We start from the raw sequence: 24899 nt of genomic DNA on the forward strand, positions 1-24899 counted from the left end.
TAGAAGGTATGATCCAGAACTCTTAATGTTTAACTACTCTGATTGTCTTCAGACTGAACTTTCGCCTGAGAATACCCTTTATTGTAACTTGTATATTTTTTATTTCTCCTTATAAAATGTTACTAGATTTTTTTAAATTTCCTAAGTTGGTTTTTAATGGGGTGAAGGACTCCTAAGGTATACTCCTAAGTATATCTTAACTTTACAACAGATATTACCATAGCATATGTCTTGTGAAGGTCAGTAAATGATGCATGGTGAATATATAAAGCATTCAGTTTATAAGGTTTCTGAAGGTGGCTAATGAACATGAAATATTTTAATGATAGTTTTGATAATAGGGTTTGATAGTTTCAGGTTTGAGCAAAATGGGGAGATATATATATATGTGTGTGTGTGTATATATATATATATGTATATATATATATTTGAGATATATATCAAATAATTAGACATGTCTCTTCACGTTTTCTTATTTCAGATTCTGAGACGTCCATCCCTGCAGCGTCGAGCTGGCTCTCGCTCTGACGTAACACACCACGCTGTCACCTCGCAGCTACCACAAGTTCCTGCTGGAGCAGGGAGCCGACCTATTGGGGAACAGGTAATATCTTAATGTTTATCTTCCCTACAGTGTGTTTTTCCTCCTCTCACAGTAAAGCATCAACCAAAATGCCTAGAAAACTATATAGGTGTTAAGGTTGGGATGGGAAACTACCAGATCGAGTTAACAAAAAGAAATTACTCTTACTGCTTGGGTTCTATATTCAAGAAAGAGTCCATAATTGCTCTGGTATAAGGCATAAAGCTGTTTCTTACTTGAAAGCCCATTATCTTGGCCCTTGGATAACAGTAAACATTTATTAAAATGATTAATTACTGTTATCCAAGATTTACAGTTTTCAGTAATAGTAGTGGAGATAATACTAGTCTACTAGCTTAACATTTATTGATCATTAATTCAGTTAATTAACCATTAATTAAATCCTAGCCATTATTTTTAATACTTTACATGTATTAGCTAATTCAATTCTTTTAAACAACCTTTTAAGAGTTATTATTAGCCCTAATTTTCAGATGAAATGACCTTGATAAAGGTCACACAGAAGTTTTGGATCTAGGACTAAAACCCAAACATTCTGGCTATACAGCTATCATATGTCCATTTGATTTATTACACAGGTTAATTTTAATTAAGTGTTCAAAATATGAGGGTTATGTGTGTGCATACAAGTACATACATAATTGTTATTTATTACATCAGACATTTAATAAAGTTTGTTGATCTCTTTTTTTTATTGATAGTAAAAGTGAAGGAGAGAAGAAAATACCACTTTTAAAAACTTTTATTATGGAAATTTTCAGACCTGCCAGAAATAGAATAATGCAGTGAATCCCCGGAGTCCATCATCTGACTGTAATAGTTACCAACGCTTTGTCAAACAAGAGGATTTATTTTGCCCCATAGTTGCTTAAAACAACTTATAAACATTATATTTTGTATGTAATTCAGTATGTAATAAAATATATTTATGCTTTTAGAAAAGCAACTTATTTAAAAATAATTATAAGTTCATAGGTTCACAGGAAGTTGGCAAGATAGTAGAACAGTCTTGTGCCCTTTGCCCAATTTCTTCCAATGGTTATGCCTTATCTAACAACAGTCAAAATCAGGAAATTAACATTGGGACAGTGTATGTATATGGTTCTTTGTCGTTTTATTGTGCGTGGATTAGTGTAGCCACCACTAAGGTGGTAAGCTTAAATCATTAAGAAATGTATGTGCCCATCCATACACGTTTATGTTGGCTCATTTTGTACATAAGAAATATGGCTAAATAAGGAAGTGTAATAGCTATATAGAGAAGTATTTAACATACCTTATTTTAAAGATAGCACATCACTTTTGCAATAATGAAAAGTTTTATCTTTATTTGTATGTGGAATTGTAACAGGAAGAAGAGGAGTATGAAACAAAAGGAGGACGTCGGAGAACATGGGATGATGATTATGTGCTCAAGCGGCAGTTTTCTGCTTTGGTTCCTGCTTTTGATCCTAGACCTGGTCGTACTAATGTCCAGCAGACGACTGATCTAGAGATTCCACCCCCAGGTACTGTGTATTTTAGTTTTGTGATTTAATTTGAACAGATACTGGGATGCCTGGGTGGCTCAGTGGTTGAGCAGGTATCTGCCTTTGGCTCAGGGTGTGATCCCTGGTCTGGGGATCGAGTCCTACATAGGGCTGCCTGAGGGGAGCCTGCTTCTCCCTCTGCCTGTGTCTCTGCCTCTCTCTGTGTGTCTTTCAAGAATAAATAAGTAAAATCTTTGGGATCCCTGGGTGGCGCAGTGGTTCAGCGCTTGCCTTTGGCCCAGGGCGTGATCCTGGAGACCCGGGATCGAATCCCACATCAGGCTCCCGGTGCATGGAGCCTGCTTCTCCCTCTGCCTATGTCTCTGCCTCTCTCTCTCTCTCTCTGTGACTATCATAAATAAATAAAAATTTAAAATAATAATAATAATAATAAATAAATAAATAAATAAATAAATAAATAAATAAAATATTTAATAATAATATGAGGGGATCCATGGGTGGCGCAGTGGTTTGGCGCCTGCTTTTGGCCCAGGGCGCGATCCTGGAGACCAGGGATCGAATCCCACTCAGGCTCCCGGTGCATGGAGCCTGCTTCTCCCTCTGCCTGTGTCTCTGCCTCTCTCTCTCTCTCTCTGTGACTATCATAAATAAATAAAGAAAAAATATATATATAAAAAAAATAATAATAATAATTTGAACAGATAGCAAATCAGATAGTTGTATGTAATTAGGAAAGGAAGTGGCTATATGCAGGTTATAATAAACATTTTCAGGAGAAAAACCTAAATACCAGCCATAAGTCCTTAAAAAAATGCAGACTGTTTTTAAAGAAGCAAATTACAGTGCTTTAAAAACACTGTGTTTTGTATTTGTTTTATTTTAAAGGAAGGCTCATTTAAAGATAGATAATTTGTATTTTGTATTCTACTGGATCAGAATTGCTATGGATTGTTCCTATTCTACTTTGACAGTGGAAAGTTGTATAGTAGTTTGATTTATGGTCTCCAATTAGCCTGGTAACTCTTTTTCTTACAACTCTTTTTTGATTGTAGTAGCACACTAATGATCTCCCAAAGGTGTGTAGGTCGTAACCTCCACAGTCTGTGAATAGGTTACCTTAACATGACAAAAGAGATTTTGCAGATGAGATTAAATCAAGGATTTTGAGATGGGAGAATTATCCTGGATCAGCCTGGTAGGCCCAGTGTAATCACTAGTGTTCCATGAAAGGAATACCAGAGGGGGGCGCCTGAGTGGCGCAGTTGGTTGAGCATCAGAGTCTGTTTCAGCTCAGGTCACGATCTTGGGGTCATAACAATGAGAGCCCTGAGTCAGACTCTGCTCAGGGTGGAGTCTGAGACTCTGTCTCCCTTTCCCTTGGCCCTTCCCTCTCTGCACTAAGGGTCTCTCTCTCCTAAAATAAGTAAATAAATCTTAAAAAAAAAAAAGTTTAAGAGGAATACAAGAGGATCTGAGACTGAGAAGGAGATTTGACAACAGGAAGTAGAGATCACGGTGATGAGGGGCCATGAACTGTGGAATATGGGCAGCCTCTAGATGCTAGAAAAGGCAAGTAAATTCTTTCTGGAACTGGTTGTTTTAAACCAACCAGTTTATGATACTTTGTTAGAACAGCAGTAGGATGCTAATTCACTGAGCAAATCATTTAATTTATGTAAACCTGAATTTTCTCATCTCTTAATGGAGAAAATAATCGTTTCTGTTCAATGAAGTAGTTAAAAGTTTTAAATGAGGTAAAAAAATATAAAGTCCTTAGCATGGTACCTAATATATGCCTCAATAATTGTCAGCTATAGTAATTGGTATATTATCTTTAAGGAAGACTTAAATGTCGATTAGTGTGGAATGTGTTTTTTACTTGATAGAATGCTGTCTGTTCAATAAGGAAGTAGGTGTGCTTCATAGTATGATGTTCTGTGGTGAGGTTGCATATAGGCTGAATCAAGGTCTTTCAAGATCCTTTAAAAATAAAAATCTATGGTAGGGAATATAAATAGGTAAAAGTTTTTTTTTTTTTAATTTTTTTTTTTTTAATTTATTTATGATAGTAACAGAGAGAGAGAGAGAGAGGCAGAGACATAGGCAGAGGGAGAAGCAGGCTCCATGCACCGGGAGCCTGATGTGGGATTCGATCCCGGGTCTCCAGGATCGCGCCCTGGGCCAAAGGCAAGCGCCAAACCACTGCGCCACCCAGGGATCCCGGTAAAAGTTTTCTATAGTGCTCTTTGGCAATGTATTTATTACTACTAGAAATCTATACTAAAGAAATACTGTCTCTGCACCCAGATTTATATACATTGATGACTACAGAAGTATTATTTATATCATCAGAAAAGTGGAAATGACCTTCATTTTGTATCATAGGGATACAAATGTTCAGTTAACATTTAATGGAATGTCATGCAGTGAATAAAGTAATACTTTAGAAGATTATATCGTGATATGAGGAAAAAATTCCTGAGCTAATGAAAAAAAAGGGTACACCACCAAAAACACTATATACCTAATTGTGTGTGTGTGTGTGTGTGTGTGTGTATGTTTACCTCACAATCCACTTAGTCAGGGTGAGCAAAAGATTGATAATTCATTGACCAGAGTCTGTGGTTTTCTCTGGATGTAGAATTATGAAAATTTTAGTGTTCTTATTTATAAGTCTAAAATGTTTCTGAAATATTCATACTGTTAGCACATGTTTTCTTAAAATGAGAGATCCTTATCAAATTCATAAATTCTGCTTTACTGCTAGGTCTTTAAGTAGCCCAGATGTATTCTTTCCATTTTTAAACAAATAGTTGAGGCCAAGAGTCTTGTAAGGAGCTGACGTCTTTAGTTAATATATATAACAGAATAATACAATACTATAACAGAAGAATTTAACAGAAGAATATACAGAAGAATTAATAGAATATAACAAGAATTTAGATTGCATGTAGCTTTGTCTCCCAGTGCAGTGTTCTTTATGGAGTGCTTGTTAGAGTGTGATTGTTTTTGATGTCTTCCATATTTTTAGGAACGCCTCATTCAGAGCTCTTAGAAGAAGTGGAATGCACTCCATCACCTCGATTAGCCCTCACTTTGAAAGTAACAGGTCTTGGAACAACTCGTGAAGTTGAATTACCACTCACTAATTTCAGATCAACCATTTTTTACTATGTACAAAAATTGCTTCAATTGTCCTGTAATGGCAATGTGAAATCAGATAAACTTAGGCGTATTTGGGAGCCAACATACACGTAAGAGATTTTAATTTAATGTTTTAAGTAGATATTTTCGTGATACATGGGCCAAGAAGCATTGTATTTCTGTATTTTTTACTGTAGAAGCAAAATATTCGGTTCTTATTCTCTTGATTTACAACACTGGATAAGAACATTTCTGACTCATGATGTAGATTGGTTTACGGTTTCAACTGGAAGTACTTTAGAAATAAAGTAGACTAGTATCTTATGTAATGATTGTTGAACTCTTTGGGATTGTATCTGAAGCACTAAATATTTTCTATTATTTGTTTTGGGACTTGCGAGTTAAGCCTACCCCTCTTTGTTCATTCATTCATTAGACAAATAATTAATAATCACCTTGGGCACATGTAACATTTTGGTGCCTCATTCTGTTAATCTGTAAAATGAGAGTGGTTGTGAGGAATCAATGAATTAATATATGTAAAGTGTTTTCAGTATCATCTGGGTGCTTACTATTACTTATAATAATTATTATTTAATTAATTTAATATAATTTAATATAAATAAAATTTTAATCATCCTGTAAATTTTACTTTTATTTTTCTGATGTTCTCTTAACATCATTGATAATTTTATATAATGTCTAATAAAGTGATCTAGATCCTTTTGAGATAGAACAGAAGGCTTATCATGGTATTCTCCCCACCTTGTTCAGTTTTTATTGGAGTTTCAGATTTGATCTCCACTGCCTAATGTAAACATAAGGGCTCCTGGTCCTTGTATTCGTATCCTTTTTTTTCCATCTAGACACATTAGCAAACCATTTCTCGTCTCTTTTTATTTTCTAAGAATAAATGAAAGTTGTAACACATGATATAGTGTATTGCTTCATATCTTTAAAAGTTCTAGGTTTGATGTGTACATTCTTTGCAATTACCCTAAATTTATAAATAATAACTTTTTTAGGAATATGATTTCTGCTACTTTCCCTTGTGTTTAACAAACTGATTTTTTTAAAAAAGTATTGTCCCTGGGTTTAATGTTTAAGCATGTGGCTAATGAATGACATCATCATATTTTTTAAAGACTTAAAGCCTTATTGGAAATAACCACAAATCATTTGATTTATGAATTAATGAGAATAATATCTTCATATTTAGAATCATGTACAGAGAAATGAAGGATTCTGACAAAGAGAAGGAAAATGGAAAAATGGTAAGTTATATTTAAATGGATCTTCTTGAAATAAAAGGGAAAAGATAAAAACTAATACTTTTAATTGAATGTTTGAGGGGAAAAAAAATCACTAACATGGAACTCTTTAGATGAGGTTAAGTGCATGATTTTAAAGCTCCCTTATATAATGCATGTGAAACAGCATAGACTTTTAATCAGGAAAGGCCAACATTTGGTTTTTCCTATTGTAGGGTTGTTGGTCTATAGAGCATGTGGAACAGTACCTTGGCACTGATGAATTACCAAAGAATGACTTGATAACCTACCTGCAGAAGAATGCAGACGCCGCTTTCCTGCGCCACTGGAAATTAACTGGCACTAATAAAAGTATTAGGAAAAACAGAAATTGTTCTCAGCTCATAGCTGCATATAAGGTATATATTGGCATCAAAACACAATTGGGAATGGCTTTGTGCTTTGTTTGCAGCTTTTAAAGAGTCATAAGAAAAAAGAGGTTCATTGGGACATGTTTAAAAAATGAAGTTAAATTAACATTGTTAATATGCCAAGTACTAAAATTTCAAATATGATTTCTGGTATTGGATCTAAGTACATTGTCTTAACTGTGGCTTTTGGTGGGTTATAGTTTATAACTATAGTTATAGTTATATTTGGGAATTCTATTGGTTTAGAGCACATTGATTTTCAACTTGAGTAATATTGTTTTTATTTTAAAGGCAGTTCTTTGAAAAATTTAGGCATTTTCAAATACTTATAGGATGATACATTGCTTTTCTCAAAAATGTGATTAATGGCTAGTTTTACTAATTGTTTCCATAGGATTTTTGTGAGCATGGAACAAAGTCTGGATTAAACCAGGGGGCCATTTCTACTCTTCAGAGTAGTGATATTCTTAATTTGGCAAAAGAACAGCCTCAGGCCAAAGCTGGCAATGGACAGAATTCTTGTGGAGTAGAAGATGTCCTTCAGCTTCTGCGTATTCTCTATATAGTTGCAAGTGATCCTTATTCAAGAATATCCCAGGAAGGTCTGTAAGAATCTTTGTTTCATTTCTGTAGCATTTTAAAAAGGAAATTAGTTTATATTTTTATTAATTTTATTAATTTTACAGAAGGTGATGAGCAGCCTCAGTTTACTTTTCCACCAGATGAATTCACTAGCAAAAAAATCACAACAAAAATTTTGCAGCAGATTGAGGTAATAAAATCACATAGTCGAACTCTTTATCTTTAGTCTGTAACTTTTGGACTTTCAAAGTATTTTCTCCCTTTTCTCTTTCCCACCATTTCTACTGTTAATCTCTGATTCAGTGATGTAGGCCATGTGGCCCACTGCATTAATTTCTTTAATTACTTTTAAGAACTGGTTCCTTTTTAAATAACTGCCTGAAGACATTGTTATTTGTTAATTTGTAGGAACCGCTGGCCTTGGCAAGTGGAGCTCTACCAGACTGGTGTGAACAGTTAACCAGCAAGTGTCCTTTTCTAATACCATTTGAAACTAGACAGCTTTATTTCACGTGTACAGCATTTGGTGCATCAAGGTAGGAAGTTTGCCTTTTTATATTTTTTAATGTTATATAAGCTCAAAATGTACAAATATACTTTGTCAAGACTGATAGAGGAATATATTATTCTGTTTTCTTATGAAGAGTTGTCAGTGTTTAAACATTTTTTTGTTGTTTTCAGTTGGATATATGTTCTTCTACAGTTGACCCTTAAACAGTGGTGTTGGGGTTAGGGACACCAACCCTCCTCCCTGCAAAGTTGAAAATTATATTTAAAGATTTTATTTGAGAGAGAGGGAACACAAGCAGGAGGGGGAACAGCAGGCAGAGGGAGAGGGAGAGGCAGGCTCCCCACTAAGCAAGGAGCTCAACGCAAGGCTTAATCTCAGGATCCTGAGATCATGACCTGAGCTAACGGCAGATGCTTAACCGACTGAGCCACCCAGATGCCTTGAAAATCATACTTAAAAAGTGTGTAGCTTTTGGTTCCTAAAAACTTTACTAATAGCCTCCTGCTGACTGGAAGTCTTACTGATAGCATAAACAGTCAATTAACATGTATTTTGTATGTTATGTGTATTTTATACTGTATTCTTAGAATGAAATAAGCTAGAGAAAAGAAAATTTAAAAAAAAAAGATTTTATTTATTCATGAGAGATACAGAGAGAGAGGCAAAGACACAGGCAAAGAGAGAAGCAATCTCCATGCAGGGAGCCCACTGTGGAACTCTATCCCAGAACTCCAGGATCTTGCCCTGAGCCAAAAGCACACGCTCAACCGCCGAGCCACCCAGGCATCCCAAGAAAGAAAATGTTAAGAAAATCACAAGGAAGGAAGAAGAAAAATTTATAGTACTACATTTATTTTAAAAATCCTCAAAAAAAAAAAAAAAGTAAAAAATCCCACATATACATAGATCCATGTAGGTCAAGCTTGTTATTCAAGGGTCAACTGTATTACATTTTTTATCAGCATTTATTGTACAGTTTCTTTTTTTCTTTTTCGAAGGTTGAAGGGGAAGGGGCAGAGGGAGGAGACAGAATCTTGAGCAGGCTCCATGCCTAGCGCAGAGCCCGACCTCACAACCCTGAGATCATGATCTTAGCTGAAATCAAGAGTCAGACACTTAAGTGACTAAGCCATCCTGGTGCCCCTACTGTATAGTTTCTTAAGCAGCTTACATAAAGTATTAGTTGCTGATATTCCTGGGAATGTCAGATTAACTGCTTGTAAATATATTTGATAACATTGAAAGTTTCCTTCCTTCTGGCCATCATTTTTTCTTATTGTCTTCTGACATATTACGTATTTTACTTATTTTTTCTGTCTCCTTACAGTAGATGAAAGTTTCATGAGGGCAGGAATTTCTGGCAGTTTTGTTCACTGATCTAGCTGTAGTTCCTAAAGCATTGCACATTGTAGGTATTCAGTAAATATTTTTTGAATGATGCAATAACCACAGTACTTTCAAAGTTGATGTAAAAAAATTATAATTTAGGGATCCCTGGGTGGCGCAGTGGTTTGGCGCTTGCCTTTGGCCCAGGGCGCGATCCTGGAGACCCGGGATCGAATCCCACATCAGGCTCCCGGTGCATGGAGCCTGCTTCTCCCTCTGCCTATGTCTCTGCCTCTCTCTCTCTCTGTGACTATCATAAATAAATAAAAATTTAAAAAAAAAAATTATAATTTAAAATGGAGCTGTTGGCTTCACTTTTAAGTTATGCTATTTACAAATCATTTGTACATGTGGAACTATAGGCCTGTTGTCATAAATGGCATTGGTTATGGTTTCTGTTATAGATAAGGAAATTCTCAGAGTACATAGCTGATTGACCTGAGATTACCAAAAAATTACAACACATGTGGGAGCAAATCTTTCATCATCTTCATAGTTCAGGATTCTTTCTCCCACCCTTGATGGATTAGGTTAGCTCTGCATTATCCAAAAGAAAATATTTTTTTAATATTTTATTTTTTAAAAGATTTTATTTATTTTAGAGTTGAGGGGGGGGCGGAGAACAAGCAAGCAGGGAGAGGAACAGAGAGAGAGAGAGATAAGTAAACTCAGTGCTCAGCACAGAGCCCCAAGTGGGGCTCGATGCCACAACCCCAAGATCATGACCTGAGCCAAAATCAAGAGTTGGACGCTTAACCAACTGAGCCACCCAGACACCCCTAAAGATTTTATTTTTAAGTAGTCTCTACATACAACATGGCTTAAACTGTGAGACCAAGAGTCTCATGCTCTACCAACTGAGCCAACCACCTGCCCCAAAAGAAAATATTTTAAAATCAATTGCATTTTAATGATGGCTTTCAGTTTGTATCATAGTAACAAAGATAGCTTGACCATTTTTTAGTTTCTCTGATAGTTAAGAAATATTCATTTATATTTTTTATGTATCATAAATTTGTCTATTTTTTAATTGAAGTATAGTTGACATACCATGTTACATTAATGGCAGGTGTACAACAGTGATTCAGCAACTCTGTACATTATGCTATGCTCACAATTGTAGCAATCATATGTCAACTATACAGTGTTATTATAATACTACTAAAAAATAAAAATAAAATAAATTAAAAAAAAACAAGGGATCCCTGGGTGGCGCAGCGGTTTGGCGCCTGCCTTTGGCCCAGGGCGCGATCCTGGAGACCCGGGATCGAATCCCACATCGGGCTCCCGGTGCATGGAGCCTGCTTCTCCCTCTGCCTGTGTCTCTGCCTCTCTCTCTCTCTCTCTGTGACTATCATAAATAAAAAATAAAAATAAAAAAAAATTATAATACTACTGATTGTATTCCTGATGCTCTTCCTTTCATCCGAAGTTTGTATATATTTTTATATTTGTATATATTTTGTTACCTGGGATTGGGACCATGGACCTTTATTTTGATCTGTTAATTACTAAAGTAAAGAAAATTTAGACCTAAGTATTTTCTTAATTTGTTTAGGAAAATAATAAAGGGGTTTATATGTTTTAAGAGAGGAAGCAATAATTTATGCAATAAAAGAATTTACTAATTTTATCACTTAATACTATTTAAAAGAATAGTGAAATCTTTGAATTATGTTCCTGGGTTAGTAGCACATTCAAACTATTACTGAATGTTACAACTACATAAATATTTTTCTGTTTTAGAGCAATAGTGTGGTTACAAAACCGACGTGAAGCCACTGTGGAAAGAACAAGAACCACCAGTAGTGTAAGGCGAGATGATCCTGGAGAGTTTCGAGTGGGTCGTCTCAAGCATGAAAGAGTAAAAGTTCCACGTGGTGAATCACTGATGGAATGGGCTGAAAACGTCATGCAAATTCATGCAGACCGGAAATCAGTTCTTGAGGTACCTCGCATATAATTTCTTTTAGTGTGTACAAATGACAGAAAACCAGCAAACCTGCATGTTGAGCAATATTCAACCTGCATTAGATAGAAATGAAAAACGGAAAAGGATTTCTCTACCCTCTATGCAAGGCCTTTTGCCCGATAGAACATCTTTTATAAGAGGATGTCAGCTTACTTCTTCAGAGAGGTCAGGATCTTGTGGTTTGATGGACAGCAAAGAGTATCTCTATCCTTGAGGTGAGAAAGTGCTTGGCCTTTTTGAAGGACATTATTCCTTTCTTAAAGCCAGAACCAAATAATAGCACTCACTAAGGATTCTTTTTGATACTCTATTTATTTTTTTTAAAGATTTTATTTACTTATTCATGAGAGACAGAGAGAGGCAGAGACATAGGCAGAGGGAAAAGCAGGTTCCTCTCAGGGAGCCCGATGTGGGACTCAATCCTAGACCCTGGGATTTGGCCCCGAGCCAAAGGCAGATGCTCAACTGCTGAGCCACCCAGGCATCCCTCTTTTTGATACTCTAAATTCTACCTTTATATTAAGCTATGCTATTAGATATCTGCAATTTCGGAGCACACTGTTTTGTTATATTGTTAAACTGTACTTGGCATTATATCTTTGGCCTGTATTGAGAGCTATTACAGCAAATGACAGTATAAAATTTAATATATTTACTGTAGAGATGTTATTGTAGGCATTGTCCATTATATCCTGTATATCCATTATTCCTTATAGGCACAATGGAACAAATCTGTCTCCTGTCATAAATGTGAACCAGCTGCTTAGTTTATCTTTTTGATCAGAGACTGATCATGACATATATGGTATATCTCTAGAAAATATGTAAGACTCTTAGGGTTTTCACTTTAAACTCTCTTTACCAATAATCATCATCATCATCATCATCTCTGCCTTCATCTTATTCTTCTTACCCATATATTCCTCTAACTAGATAAACCTCAATTATTTATTTATTTATTTTTTACCATGCATTAGGTTTTTGTAAGCTGCCTCAAGTCATTTGTGGAATATGTAGAGTATGGATAAAAAGCTTTATTTTTTTAATTTTATTTATTTATTTTATTTTTTTTTTTGATAAAAAGCTTTAAAGTGACTACCTAAAGTCAGGAATAAGTGGAAGAGTTTGGGTTTTAAACGTGTTATATAGACATACATAATAGACATACATATAAATCTGTATGCCGTCTTTTCCTCAAGCAAATGATGTAACCTTTTTATCTAAAATTTGGTTTCCTTTGGTGTAAAGAGATGAAAATCTATTTTGTAGGATTGGTGTGAGAAATAAATTAATGTATTAACAATGCTTACCACAGTGTTTAAATATGTAATGGTATACAACAAATACACTCTTTAGAAAAACTAGAATAAAACTTGTGTGTTTACAAATGTGTTGTTTATAATATTCTGCTGTTGTAAGAAAAAGATGTATTACTTGGCAAAAATGAGATCATTTGAGAAATTTTTTAAGCTCAATTTTCCCCACAATTTGTTTATGTTTTAGGTTGAATTTTTAGGAGAGGAAGGAACCGGTTTGGGCCCTACATTAGAGTTTTATGCTCTGGTGGCAGCAGAATTCCAGAGAACTGATTTGGGAGCTTGGCTTTGTGATGATAACTTTCCAGATGATGAATCTCGTCATGTAAGATTTATTTCCCATTTTGTGATTATTTGTGATTCTGCTTTTAGTAGTAAGAATAGGTTATGCTTTCAGAATTTAAGCCAAGTTTTCTGAGTTTATTTTTTAAAGATTTCATTTATTTGAGAGAGAGCACAAAGGGAAAGGCAGAGGGAGAGGGAGCAGCAGACTCCCCACTGAGTGGGGAGCTAGACATGGGGCTCCCTCCCAGGACAGACATTTAACTGACTGAGCCACCTAGGAGTTCCTCTGACTCTCTTATTATTATTATTGATTATTCTTGATGCTCCTAAAAGGGTTTTAAAGGATAAAATTCAGTCACCAAAAACTATTTAATAAAAGGGAGTATATATAAATACTTTAAGATAACTAAATTGATGAAGATGTTTAATATTTATGCATCTTTTATCTACTTTTTTTTTTCTTTTATCTACTTTTATTTATATTTCTCCCTCTAAAAATTAGGTTGATCTTGGAGGTGGATTGAAACCTCCTGGATACTATGTGCAGAGATCGTGTGGACTGTTCACAGCACCATTTCCGCAAGACAGTGATGAGCTTGAAAGGATCACGAAACTCTTTCATTTCCTTGGAATTTTCTTGGCCAAATGCATTCAAGACAATAGACTTGTGGACTTACCTATTTCTAAACCTTTCTTTAAACTTATGTGCATGGGTGATATTAAAAGCAACATGAGTAAATTAATTTATGAGTCACGAGGTGATAGAGACTTACATTGTACTGAAAGTCAGTCTGAAGCTTCTACAGAAGAAGGTCATGATTCACTCTCAGTAGGAAGCTTTGAAGAGGATTCAAAATCAGAGTTTATTCTAGATCCCCCCAAACCAAAACCCCCAGCTTGGTTTAATGGAATTTTAACTTGGGAAGACTTTGAACTAGTAAACCCACACAGAGCCAGATTTTTAAAAGAAATTAAAGACCTTGCAGTCAAGAGGCGTCAGATTTTAAGCAACAAAGGTCTTTCTGAAGATGAGAAGAACACGAAATTACAAGAACTAGTGCTAAAGAATCCATCAGGTTCTGGGCCTCCACTTAGCATAGAGGATTTAGGGTAAGTTTTATATATATATGTTCATCAACCTAATGGATGAATAAATTTTAAAGCTTTTGTTTCTTTGTACCCACTAATATGCAATGTATAAGTTAAATAGTCTGTTAAGAACAATAATATGCTGGGGGAAATAGTACCGATTTGAATCTTTGAATAGTTCATATTATAAAGACCACACTCAGAATACCAGAACATAATGCTTTAATCATTAGATCTCTGGAAGATTATCTGATTTATTGAATATGATTAATGTATATATCTTATGAAAGTCCAAACCCAAAAATATTTTTGAGAAATCATGGCTAGTTAATACATGTAGTATACTTGGCAAAGCTTAAAATAGTGTGCTTTATATGTAGGTCTTATGCCCAATGGCTTAGCCAACCAAATGCTACACATCTTGTAATAAAATTCTGTTAATTTGTATACATGTAATGATTATACTCTTAGTATGTTTTACTGTGATTTGGGGTTGACTGAGTCTTGTTTTCTTCTTTCTTGTTAGTGTTGAGAAGTTTTGTTTGATAAGTTATTATATATTGAAGGCTTGATTTGAGGGTAGGGACAGAGGATGAATAACTTTAGCAAAGCAATAGATTCTTCTTGAAAAAAAAAAAAAGATGTTGCTGCTGTAATTTTTTGCGAAAACCCTTACTTTATTAATTGTGTGCCCTAAGGGGGAAGCACAATATGGAAAGATGGTGGTTTCGTGCAATCTTTGCAAAGACAGGTTTGGTAACAGTTGGCCTAATAGTTGTTGTGCAGAGTTTTTGCATTCAAAAGGCCTCATACTTAACATCTGAGCTGGCGTACTATTTTTGTTGGAAGGGTGCAGGGGTGGGCTGTGGGGGAGGCAGGAGATTCATAGTTTTGGCAGCAGTGTTTTAAAAAATTAAACATCAATGGTAGCTGAATGTTCATCCAATCCTTTTTGTCTTCCTAGTTTAAATTTCCAGTTTTGCCCTTCCTCAAGAATATATGGTTTTACAGCTGTGGATCTCAAGCCAAGTGGGGAAGATGAGGTAATAAAAATTTTGCTTTTGATATAGTTGTAAGCTCAGAACATCCTCTTACTGAGGCCAGTTGTAGTAGGTGCTGCTGAAATATTCCTAGATATTAACAATAATGTTGGCTAATTTTCCTTTGTAGATGATAACAATGGATAATGCAGAAGAGTATGTGGATTTGATGTTTGACTTTTGTATGCATACGGGTATTCAGAAACAGATGGAAGCCTTTAGAGGTAATTTTTGGGGCTCTTTACCTTATTAATCATTCTTTTACTTTGAGACAGTTGAAATTAAGACACTTCTTTTGTCAAGAATTGCAGGTAATCTCTAGATTGGCCCTCTGGTTTTCTGTCTTACATATAGTTAGGTCCTGCAGAGTACCCGGAACAGGTTGGGACATTCTCAAGCTGTGGCATACCCTCAGCTTGTTGCTCCTGAGTAATGGGGGATTCATTTTTGGCCTACATTTCATTCATTTGTACATGGATATAAGGTTGCATACTTTACACTTTCATGATCAGGATGAATTAAACCATGTTGGAACCTAAGTTCTCCAGGTAAAATTGAAGCAAAATACGTTAGACTGTTCATCACATACTAGTTTTTTGTTGTTGTTGTTTTTAAAGTTTTTTTTTTTATTATTTTTTTTTTATTTATTATAGTCACAGAGAGAGAGAGAGAGAGGCAGAGACATAGGCAGAGGGAGAGAAGCAGGCTCCATGCACCAGGAGCCTGACGTGGGATTCGATCCCGGTTCTCCAGGATCGTGCCCTGGGCCAAAGGCAGGCGCCAAACCGCTGCGCCACCCAGGGATCCCCAAAGATTTTATTTTTATTTATTCATGAGAGACACACACACAGAGAGAGAGAGAGAGAGAGAGAGAGGTAGAGACACAGGCAGAGGGAGAAGCAGGCTCCATGCAGGGGAGCCCGATGTGGGACTTGATCTCGGGTCTCCAGGATCAGGCCCTGGGCTAAAGGCAGACGCTCAACCACTGAGCCACCCAGGGATCCCCATCACATACTAGTTTTGAACATGGGACTACAGCTTTAGCTAGCTTGTTAAGACCCAAAGAGCTAGTTAAGAAATTACTAGAATTTGGCTACTGACCATAGTGACTGAATATTTCTGTTCACATTTGCAGTATTAAGTGAAATTTCTGTTCTAAAAAGCTTTGATTTCAAGCTATTTTAATTTGTTTTTTTTCAAACATTTATTAATATTTGATTAATATTCTGTCCCTTTAGTTGATATTAGGTATTTTGATTTGAAATTTGGTATTTTGAAATTATAACTTAGAAATTGAGTTGTGTGTTTTATTGTTTTTGGCTTTTTGCTGTTTATAATGTAGATGGATTTAACAAAGTTTTTCCAATGGAGAAATTAAGTTCCTTCAGCCATGAAGAAGTCCAAATGATTCTTTGTGGAAACCAGTCACCATCCTGGGCAGCAGAAGATATTATTAATTATACTGAACCTAAGTTAGGTTATACACGTGACAGGTATGTAATTGGTTATTTTCTAAGCTCAACAAAATAATTTATGTCCCAAAATCAAACGACAGATTGTCAAAAGAACTATGACTTAGTGAAATGAGAAAGCAGTTAAGTTTCTATTGATAAGGCTGAGTGTACACAAAAAGACAACCGAGTCTTTGTTGATGTTAAGATTCCATTTTAATTGTTCACTATTTTAAAAGTTGGGTAAACTGTAAATCCTTAGGCTTCATTTTTTTTTAATATTTTATTTATTTATTTGAGAGAGAGCACAAGCTGGAGGAGGGGCAGCAGGAGAAGCAGACTCCCCAATGAGCAGGGGAGCCTGACACAGGGCTCAATACCAGGACCCCTAAGATCATGACCTGAGCCAAAAGGTAGGCGCCTAACCGACTGAGCCACTCAGGCTCCCCTGTAAACCCTCAGGCTTCATTTTTTTATATTAACCTTTATTTCTAAAAAATTTCAAACTTATAGAAAAGTTGAATAGTTGAAAGAATTCCCATATACTCTTTATCCAGAATCAACTGTACTAACATTTCTATTATCCAAACACACATGATGTATACATGTGTGTATAATTTTTTTGAAGCATTTGAGAATGTCACATATATCATGTCCCTTTACTCTGTAATACCTGAGTGTACATTTCCTGAATATAAAGTCTCCCATGCATCCACATTTGCTAGCAAATTCATACTATTAGCTAATCTGTAGTCCAGTTTCTTTGATTACTCCATTAATGTAAAAGCACTCCCCTTACCACCGCTGCCTGTTGTCAGGAAATAGCATTTGGTTGCGATAGGGTTATTTTGTGGTAGGTTTTTATTTTATTTTTTATTTTTTTATTTTTTCTTGTGATAGGTTTTTAATCGGAAACAGTTCTCCAGCTGTTTTTTTTTCTGATATATATATATATATATAATATAATGATATATATATATATATATATATATTTTTTTTTTTTTAACACCACAGGTCCTATATTACTATTATTTTTTTAAAGTTTCCAAATTGGGACACCTGGGTGGCTCAGTGGTTTGGTGTCTGTCTTCGGCTCAGATCATGATCCCGGGGTCCTGGGATCGAGTCCCATATCGAGCTCCCTGCATGGAGCCTGCTTCTCCTCCCTCTGCCTGTTTCTGCCTCTCTCTCTGTTTCTCTTATGAATAAATAAGTAAAATCATTAAAAAAATAATAATAAAAGTTTCCAAATTAACATAAATGAGCAAATAGAGTTAACCACTGAACAATGCAGGGATTAGGGGCACAGTTGAAAATCCATATATAACATTCCAATCCCCAAAAAACTTAACTACTAATATCCTACTCTTGATTGGCTTTACCATTAACATAAATAGCACATATTTTATACATTATACATATTATATACTGTATTCTTACCGTTACATAAATTGGAGGAAAGAAAATGTTAAGAAAATCATAAGGAACTACACTTTTGTTGAACATAGTATAAACTTTTTGAGTCACTATGTTGGATTCCTGAAACTAATGTAACATTGCCACCTATACTCAGATAACAATCAGAAAAGAAAGTCATGAGTTAGAGAAATTATATTTGCAGTTCTCTATTGAAAAAAATTACATAGATATATGTGGACCTGCGCAGTTCAAACCTTTTATTCTTCAAGGGTCAACTGTATTATGAATTACTTTATACTTAATGTTTATATAACATTTTTTTCTTAAGCAACTTTTTATTGAATTATAATAGAGAAGTGTACAAACTGCATGTACAACCTGGAGAATTTTCACAAAAGGACAACCTGTATATTGGCACCCAGAACAAGAAATAACTCAAGAATTGCCCTTACCCATCATATTCTTTCCTAATATTAAAGTCACTGTTACCATAGATCAGTTTTGCTTGCTTTTGAACTTTCATAAATGAAATCTCATGTATTTTTTAAGGTCTGGCTTCTTTTGCTTAACATTATGATTATGAAAGTCTTCCCTTTTGTGGCATATAGAAATAGTTGATTTCACTATTAACAAAGATGGATTATTTCAGATCCCCTTTGGTGGGTTAGCCATATTTGGTTGAATTATGCATGTGCAGTTTGAAGTTTTTTTGATTTGCTGGCCTTGTTGCATATTTGGTCCCTGTACTCCATCAGTGTTTCAGTTCTTACCATTTATAAGTGCAAGACAATCTTTGCAGGATATTTTTAAAGTAGCTTATATCCACTCATTTCATGCTTACTCAAGAGTCTCTAGATAGAAAAAAAAAAAGTCTCTAGATAGTACTATTCTTCTCAAAATGCTGATAGTTGTTTTGGGGGCTATTGCTGGCTTACAAGGTAGTGGTAGTGGTTTTCATTTAAATCAGCTGTCAAATCAGTTGAACTGTATTTTTTCCTCTTTTAGCCCCGGTTTCCTGAGGTTTGTGAGGGTTTTGTGTGGCATGTCTTCAGATGAAAGGAAAGCATTCCTGCAGTTTACCACTGGTTGCTCAACTCTGCCCCCCGGTGGACTAGCTAATCTGCATCCCAGGCTCACAGTTGTACGCAAGGTACAAACTTTAGCTAATGGAGAATCCAAATGGAATTTAGTAACTTCAGGATTGAAAGAAAGAAATATTTAAAGTGATGGCCTTCTGTTTTTCACTTTCTTTTTTGTAGGTTGATGCCACTGATGCAAGCTATCCATCAGTGAATACATGTGTGCATTATCTAAAGTTGCCTGAATATTCTTCGGAGGAGATCATGAGAGAGCGCCTGCTAGCTGCTACCATGGAGAAAGGCTTTCATCTCAACTGAGCTTCAAAGTGGGAGACATCAGAGACTTTTAAAATACTAGTGAAGCCTCTTGTGTTTGTGTGCAGAGAAGTATATGATCCTCTACGCTAATGACACTTGCCTTTATTTCAACCATTAAGGCTTTAAGAACGTGGAATAAGTTGGTTAGCTGCTAATGACAAAATAAATCCTTTAACTACCCAGCCAGCAGGTATATAGCACAGAACACTGTGTGTTGCTACAAGGGCTTAGTGACTGGAAAAAGGTGATCCCTACTTGACTGTTCCAAAGAGCAGCTTCTCAGATCTTCAGTGTTCACTGGTAAATTTCTAACAGTGTATTTGTGTAAAGTTTGTCGTTTCATACTTCATACACTACAGTTGCCGTCACTGATCCCTGTTTTGCTGGCTTTTAAGCTATGTGGTCAAAAATCCTGCTTCCTTAAAACATAGAGAGTTAATGAGCATCTCAAGCTTTTTTTCCTTTTTAATGATGCCTGCACTATCAGAGTATTCTAGTGTTCTCTCTTTTGTTTGGCATATAATCATGCACAACCTTTTTATTTCTTTGAGGTGGGAGTATATTTTTATTTCCTAAATGCCATACTATAAAGATCAAATTCTTAAGTGTGTTTGTGCAGCTCAAAAGTAAAGATATATTAAGGGGAAAAAGAAAAAACACTGGTCTAGATGCAAGGCACACTTAAAGCAAGTTTTACTTTTGGTTGTATTTTCTTTGTATATTATAAACATTTATTTAACTTGTTGCAGTTTGAAGTAAAAAATTTCCAAAATGTATGCTCAACAATAATCATTAAAATGTTTGCAGCGTACAAAACTGTGTCACGTGACTATTTCACTGCAACGGTCAGACCTAAGAGCTTAACCAGATATTTTTTATTTTGAATCACTGAGATTTAGTTTTTTGAAAGTATTACATCTAGAAATGTATTTTTCTATAGTAAATACACTTACCAAAACTGGAAAGCTAGAAGAAATATATGTTCACATGCTTGTGATCCAACTGTTGTGTTCTGTCTTAAAGTATTCTTCAGCTAAGAATGGCCAAGTTATGTGTGTTCACTTTTTAAACACCAGATCTGCTACTTACCATTGTGTCTGCAGGGATGTGTAAGTCTAAGACCCAAGAATGATTTCTTAATGTTGTGTTAGTGTGAAAAGAAACCACCAGGACATTGCTGTTTCATGGTTTTGAAGAAAGACTTCTATTTCCATTTTCCAAATTCCCTTGATGTAGCACATCTGTCAGTAGGCCTGATGTAGCCAAATGGCATTTTGAGGAGTGAAAAGCATTTTTTTGGGACTGCCCATTATTTACCTGTTTAAAAGGTACATTCCTTTTCTACATTAGAAGAGATCTCTCCCACTACAGTCAGTCATTTTAGTACTGTTTTTATTCTCTGAATGAGAATGTTGTGACTATGTTATCAGTGGCAGCATTTAAATTAATTCATCTTGTTGTTAGTTTCACAGTTATCTGTGAGAATAAAAGTTAAAATAAAACATAACAGCAATATTTAAATGTATGACCTATGCTTTAATCCAAAAAATAGTGGTGGTGATTGTCTCAGCAAAGTCATGGATGGATGCAGGACTAAAACTGTATAATAGCATTAGAGTTAAAATCCAGTTTCTGTGCTTAGTATTGCCATTTACTAAGTCTGTAAAATGTCTGTCAATACCCCGCTTTCACCAAGACTAATCTAGCACAGGAGTCAGCAAACTTTGGCCTGCTACTTGCTTTTGTATTGCCCATGAACTAAGTAAGTATGCTTTTAAAATTTTTAAGTGGTTAAAAAGCAATAGAATAGTATTTTATGATGTGGAAATTTTATGAAATTCAAACCTCAGTGTCCATAAATAAATAAAGTTTTACTAGAACACAGCTATGTCATTCCTTTACGTATTATTGGTGGCTTTTACATTACAGTGGCAGAGCTGTGTTCATAGCAGGGACCATATGGTCCATGAAGCCTAAAATATTTACTATCTGGCCCTTTACAGAAAAGTTTTGCTGAATCCTGGTCTAGCACATTGCTGTAGCAGGTAAAATTGATAAGTCTTATATATTCAGTAAATGAAATGTCAGGAGTCTTCAAGGTAAAGCTGATCAATTTGAGACACAAGTTTCATGGGTGTGGAAATCACTTAAAGCTGTTCATCATAGTTCAGCAGTAAACCTGAAGGGAGATGATAACACAGCCTATAAGAACAGATAGTTCTATTATGCTTCACTTTGCATGAGTCGAGTGTTAGGAGATCTACTAGGGTCTCCACATATATTAGGTTCTTCAGCTTTCTTGCCTGTGGCATCTACCTAGTATTTTTTTTTTAATTGTTATTCTCTAAAGGTACTAAAATCTGTGCCAAGATGTTATCCAAGTGCTATTTTGGTGTGACCTAAAAATTAATTTTGTTCACTCCCTAGTTACTTCTGGTGTACCAGTTTCAGCAGTTACCTGAATGTGCTACTGATTAAGTGCCTACCAATTAGGACAGTGTTTCCCAACTAATATGTCTTAGAAAGACCTCCAAAGCACTTTGATCTAGTAGACTGGGCTTTCCCCAGACCTTGGCTACTTAATGCTAAAGCGGATCTCTACATATGTACCATTTATTGTTCCAGTGGCTCAAAAGCCTCTCTTCTGCCTTTCTGAATGAGTCCAGAACCCAGGTTTGCTTTTAGAATCCATTATTGAATGGTTGCCTGAGTTTTTATGGATACAAACTTTAAATATGTATGTAGCCTTTTTTAGAAACAAGGATTTAAAAGAAATCCTCCTCCCACCCCCACATATAAAGAAAGAGAAAAAAAGCAAATAGTACTGAATGAATCATCAATGCCTGGAATGTCCATTTATGTCTTCTTTTGGAGAGTAGAGTGTTGTGGGTGAAAGAACTCTTGGAATTCCATAGGATGGCACAATATCTTAATGTACCAAGACTATTTCTATTTCCTCTATTGTATCTGCCTTCCTACCTTATAGCACATAAACATGCTTTTACCTAAGATAGTTCTGTATGCTCAACTGTTGACTTAGTAGCAAAAGCATCTAGAAAAGTTTGGAAGAATCAGGTCATTGCTTTTCTGTAGTGACTTAGTTTTTCTTTGCTTTAAGACATTCCAGGAGAAGAGGTCAAAAGAATGAGTTAGAGAGGCAGGGGAGAAGGGTTCATATCATCCCAACCTGAACAGAGATACACTTTCTCGCATGGTTTTAGACTTTAAAGTAAATTTCATTTACAAATAAGTTTACTAGTAAGACACACCATTTACAATATGGCCTTAAAGGATGGTTTTGTAAGAGCTCTCTTTTAAGGTGAAATCGTTGATTTTTTTTTTTTTTTTTTGGTACTAACATTATAATTAACATGATGACATTGTAATTCCCAGTAATTGCCATTAAAATGGTTGTCAGGCTTTTAGAAACTTAATTCCCCATTTTTATTAGGTACGCAATTTTGTAAAGTTTTGACATTTTAAGACATTTTAAGGAAAAAGCATTCAGAAAATATTCAAAGTACTATGTGTGTTTAAAATTTTATTGGCTGATAGTTGTCACATGTTCTTCCCATGCTGCTAATCCGGAATTAAATGTACAAAGAGAAGCAAAGAACAAAAAAGTTACGCTCAGAATGCAACAAAATTTGAACAAGTGGGGAGAAAAATGCTTATAGCTAGAAAACAAAACTTGTCTCTTAGTTCAGAGAAAAGTTTTCTTTGCACACCATATTTTAATGTACAGTTTTGTTTTCCATTTAGGAACTGTGGGAAAAATCTATTTAAATTGTTTTTGGAAGACACCCCATTTTGCAATACAGAGTCTTCCAGATTTTTTGGGCTACAGATGTTGAAAGGTATTCATTCCATGGTATTCTCACTTCTACAAGTCGATCTTGTCTGGCAGAGCCATCATTCAGCTTTCTGACATTTTGTCAAGGATGAGTAGAGGGGCAAGAATTCTTGCCCGATTTGTTTCCACAATGCAGCCATTTAACACCATCTCATCCAAAATGATGTGTACTTTGTCCAAATTAAACATTATCTAAGTTCATATTAAGGAAATTAGTTTTAAAGTTACAAAAATGTTAACATGTAACAGTAATAACATGACTTAGTCGATAATTTTTCCCATGTAAATTAGTCTAAGCATGAAGTGTGTGGGTTTTGGGGTTTTTGATTGTTGTTTTTTTTTTTTTTTTTTATAGAACTTCTGAAACTAGTTTTAAAATTGGTGTCCATGTTAGAAATAGAAATCCTTATCTTCATGTACACATACATACCTAGTTTCACACTGGTTAAGCTAACTGGCTAGTAGGCATAGAAATGGAATAACTACTACACCTTTTAGCCAGAGGGAAAAATGACTACTAAGAACTAAAGAACAAAGCAAGTGACATTGGCAAGAGCATAGGACCTGACAAGAACTGTGTTGTCTTTCCAGACACTAACAGCATTAATAGCCATGATGTTCCAGGCATTGTGTTGAGTGTTTTATGTAATTTTTTTCAGTATTCTCTACAACCCCATGATACAAATTAACATTTATCCTAACATATTATCTTAATTTTACATGGAGCAAACAGACTCAAAGCCATTGTTCAAGGTCACATGGCTGACCACTGCCAAAGCTGGAATTTAAACCCACAGCTTTGGCTTGATGGTTCTGCTTCCAGACTTCTCAGGAGGGGTCTGTGGCTACTTATACACCCTCCGTCACTTAAACTTCCACCCCAAACCAAAAACGTTTATAAACAAAACCTTGTGTGTTAAGCTATCTTTTCTTTCAGGCTAAACAAAAAAAACCAAGAGTAGATATGAATGAAGAAGGCAAGGCAATGCTAATTACTATAAAAATTCTGAAATTCATGAGAGTATCTTGCATGAACGAACAGTTCTAAAAATACTCATTTGAGAATTATGGAGGGACGCCTGGGTGGCTCAGTGGTTTGGCACCTACCTTTGGCCCAGGGCGTGATCCTGGAGTCCTGGGATCGAGTCCCACATCGGGCTCCCTGCATGGAGCCTGCTTCTCCCTCTGCCTTTGTCTCTGCCTCTCCCTCTCTCTCTCTCATGAATAAATAAATAAATCTTAAAAAAAATTATGGAGCCACTTTAGTGCACTGCTGTTCCTAGTGGAAGGTTAGTATAGAGCATGGGGGAAGACAAAATGTTAGATTATGATTAGCTAATTGCAAAGAGCCAAATTCTTCCCCCACCAGGAACCCCTTCAGAAAACTTTTGTGAAAGGGGAAGGGGAACTAGAATGCGATGATGACAATATTGAATGGTTCTGAATTCTACATTTTTAAGAGCTTATTTCCATCTCTAAAGAACATGATCCGGGTCTATTAAAAAAACAACAGCTAAAAAAAAAAAAAAACAGCTAAAAAAAAAATACAGCTGATTGAAACATTGTTTCAAATAGACAAACTTCAACAAATGAGTGACTTAAATGCACTAGGGGAGTTCATAATTAAATAGTGAATCACTACCACTTGATTTTTTTCAGTAATTCAAGGTGTTCAAGTC

The 24899-nt window shown here is 35.4% G+C and overlaps 2 protein-coding genes across 8 annotated transcripts in view; one reads left to right on the forward strand and one right to left on the reverse strand.

Annotated features, from left to right (window-relative positions):
* HECTD1 (HECT domain E3 ubiquitin protein ligase 1) overlaps nucleotides 1-20183 on the forward strand; it is a 94442-nt gene extending 74259 nt beyond the window's left edge. For 4 of the 5 annotated variants that reach the window (XM_041758272.1, XM_041758273.1, XM_041758274.1 and 1 more), the window contains 16 exons: nucleotides 482-604; nucleotides 1956-2112; nucleotides 5126-5348; nucleotides 6458-6512; nucleotides 6725-6907; nucleotides 7314-7521; nucleotides 7606-7691; nucleotides 7910-8037; nucleotides 11145-11346; nucleotides 12874-13011; nucleotides 13474-14081; nucleotides 15025-15103; nucleotides 15231-15324; nucleotides 16443-16593; nucleotides 18976-19120; nucleotides 19230-20183. In XM_041758272.1, coding sequence (XP_041614206.1) covers nucleotides 482-604; nucleotides 1956-2112; nucleotides 5126-5348; nucleotides 6458-6512; nucleotides 6725-6907; nucleotides 7314-7521; nucleotides 7606-7691; nucleotides 7910-8037; nucleotides 11145-11346; nucleotides 12874-13011; nucleotides 13474-14081; nucleotides 15025-15103; nucleotides 15231-15324; nucleotides 16443-16593; nucleotides 18976-19120; nucleotides 19230-19367 — 2718 coding nt within the window. In that variant the 3' untranslated portion in view covers nucleotides 19368-20183. The remainder of the gene's footprint in view (nucleotides 1-481; nucleotides 605-1955; nucleotides 2113-5125; nucleotides 5349-6457; nucleotides 6513-6724; nucleotides 6908-7313; nucleotides 7522-7605; nucleotides 7692-7909; nucleotides 8038-11144; nucleotides 11347-12873; nucleotides 13012-13473; nucleotides 14082-15024; nucleotides 15104-15230; nucleotides 15325-16442; nucleotides 16594-18975; nucleotides 19121-19229) is intronic. The other variant, XM_041758275.1, reaches the window with a different exon arrangement.
* Nucleotides 20184-20367: 184 nt separating this feature from the next.
* AP4S1 (adaptor related protein complex 4 subunit sigma 1) overlaps nucleotides 20368-24899 on the reverse strand; it is a 53277-nt gene continuing 48745 nt past the window's right edge. For 2 of the 3 annotated variants that reach the window (XM_041758283.1, XM_041758282.1), the window contains exon 6: nucleotides 22892-23412. In XM_041758283.1, coding sequence (XP_041614217.1) covers nucleotides 23284-23412 — 129 coding nt within the window. In that variant the 3' untranslated portion in view covers nucleotides 22892-23283. Of the gene's footprint in view, nucleotides 21547-22891; nucleotides 23413-24899 lie in introns of those variants that run through there. The other variant, XM_041758284.1, reaches the window with a different exon arrangement.

The sequence above is a fragment of the Vulpes lagopus genome, chromosome 6 (genome assembly GCF_018345385.1).
Source record: "Vulpes lagopus strain Blue_001 chromosome 6, ASM1834538v1, whole genome shotgun sequence".
Lineage (NCBI taxonomy): Eukaryota > Metazoa > Chordata > Mammalia > Carnivora > Canidae > Vulpes > Vulpes lagopus.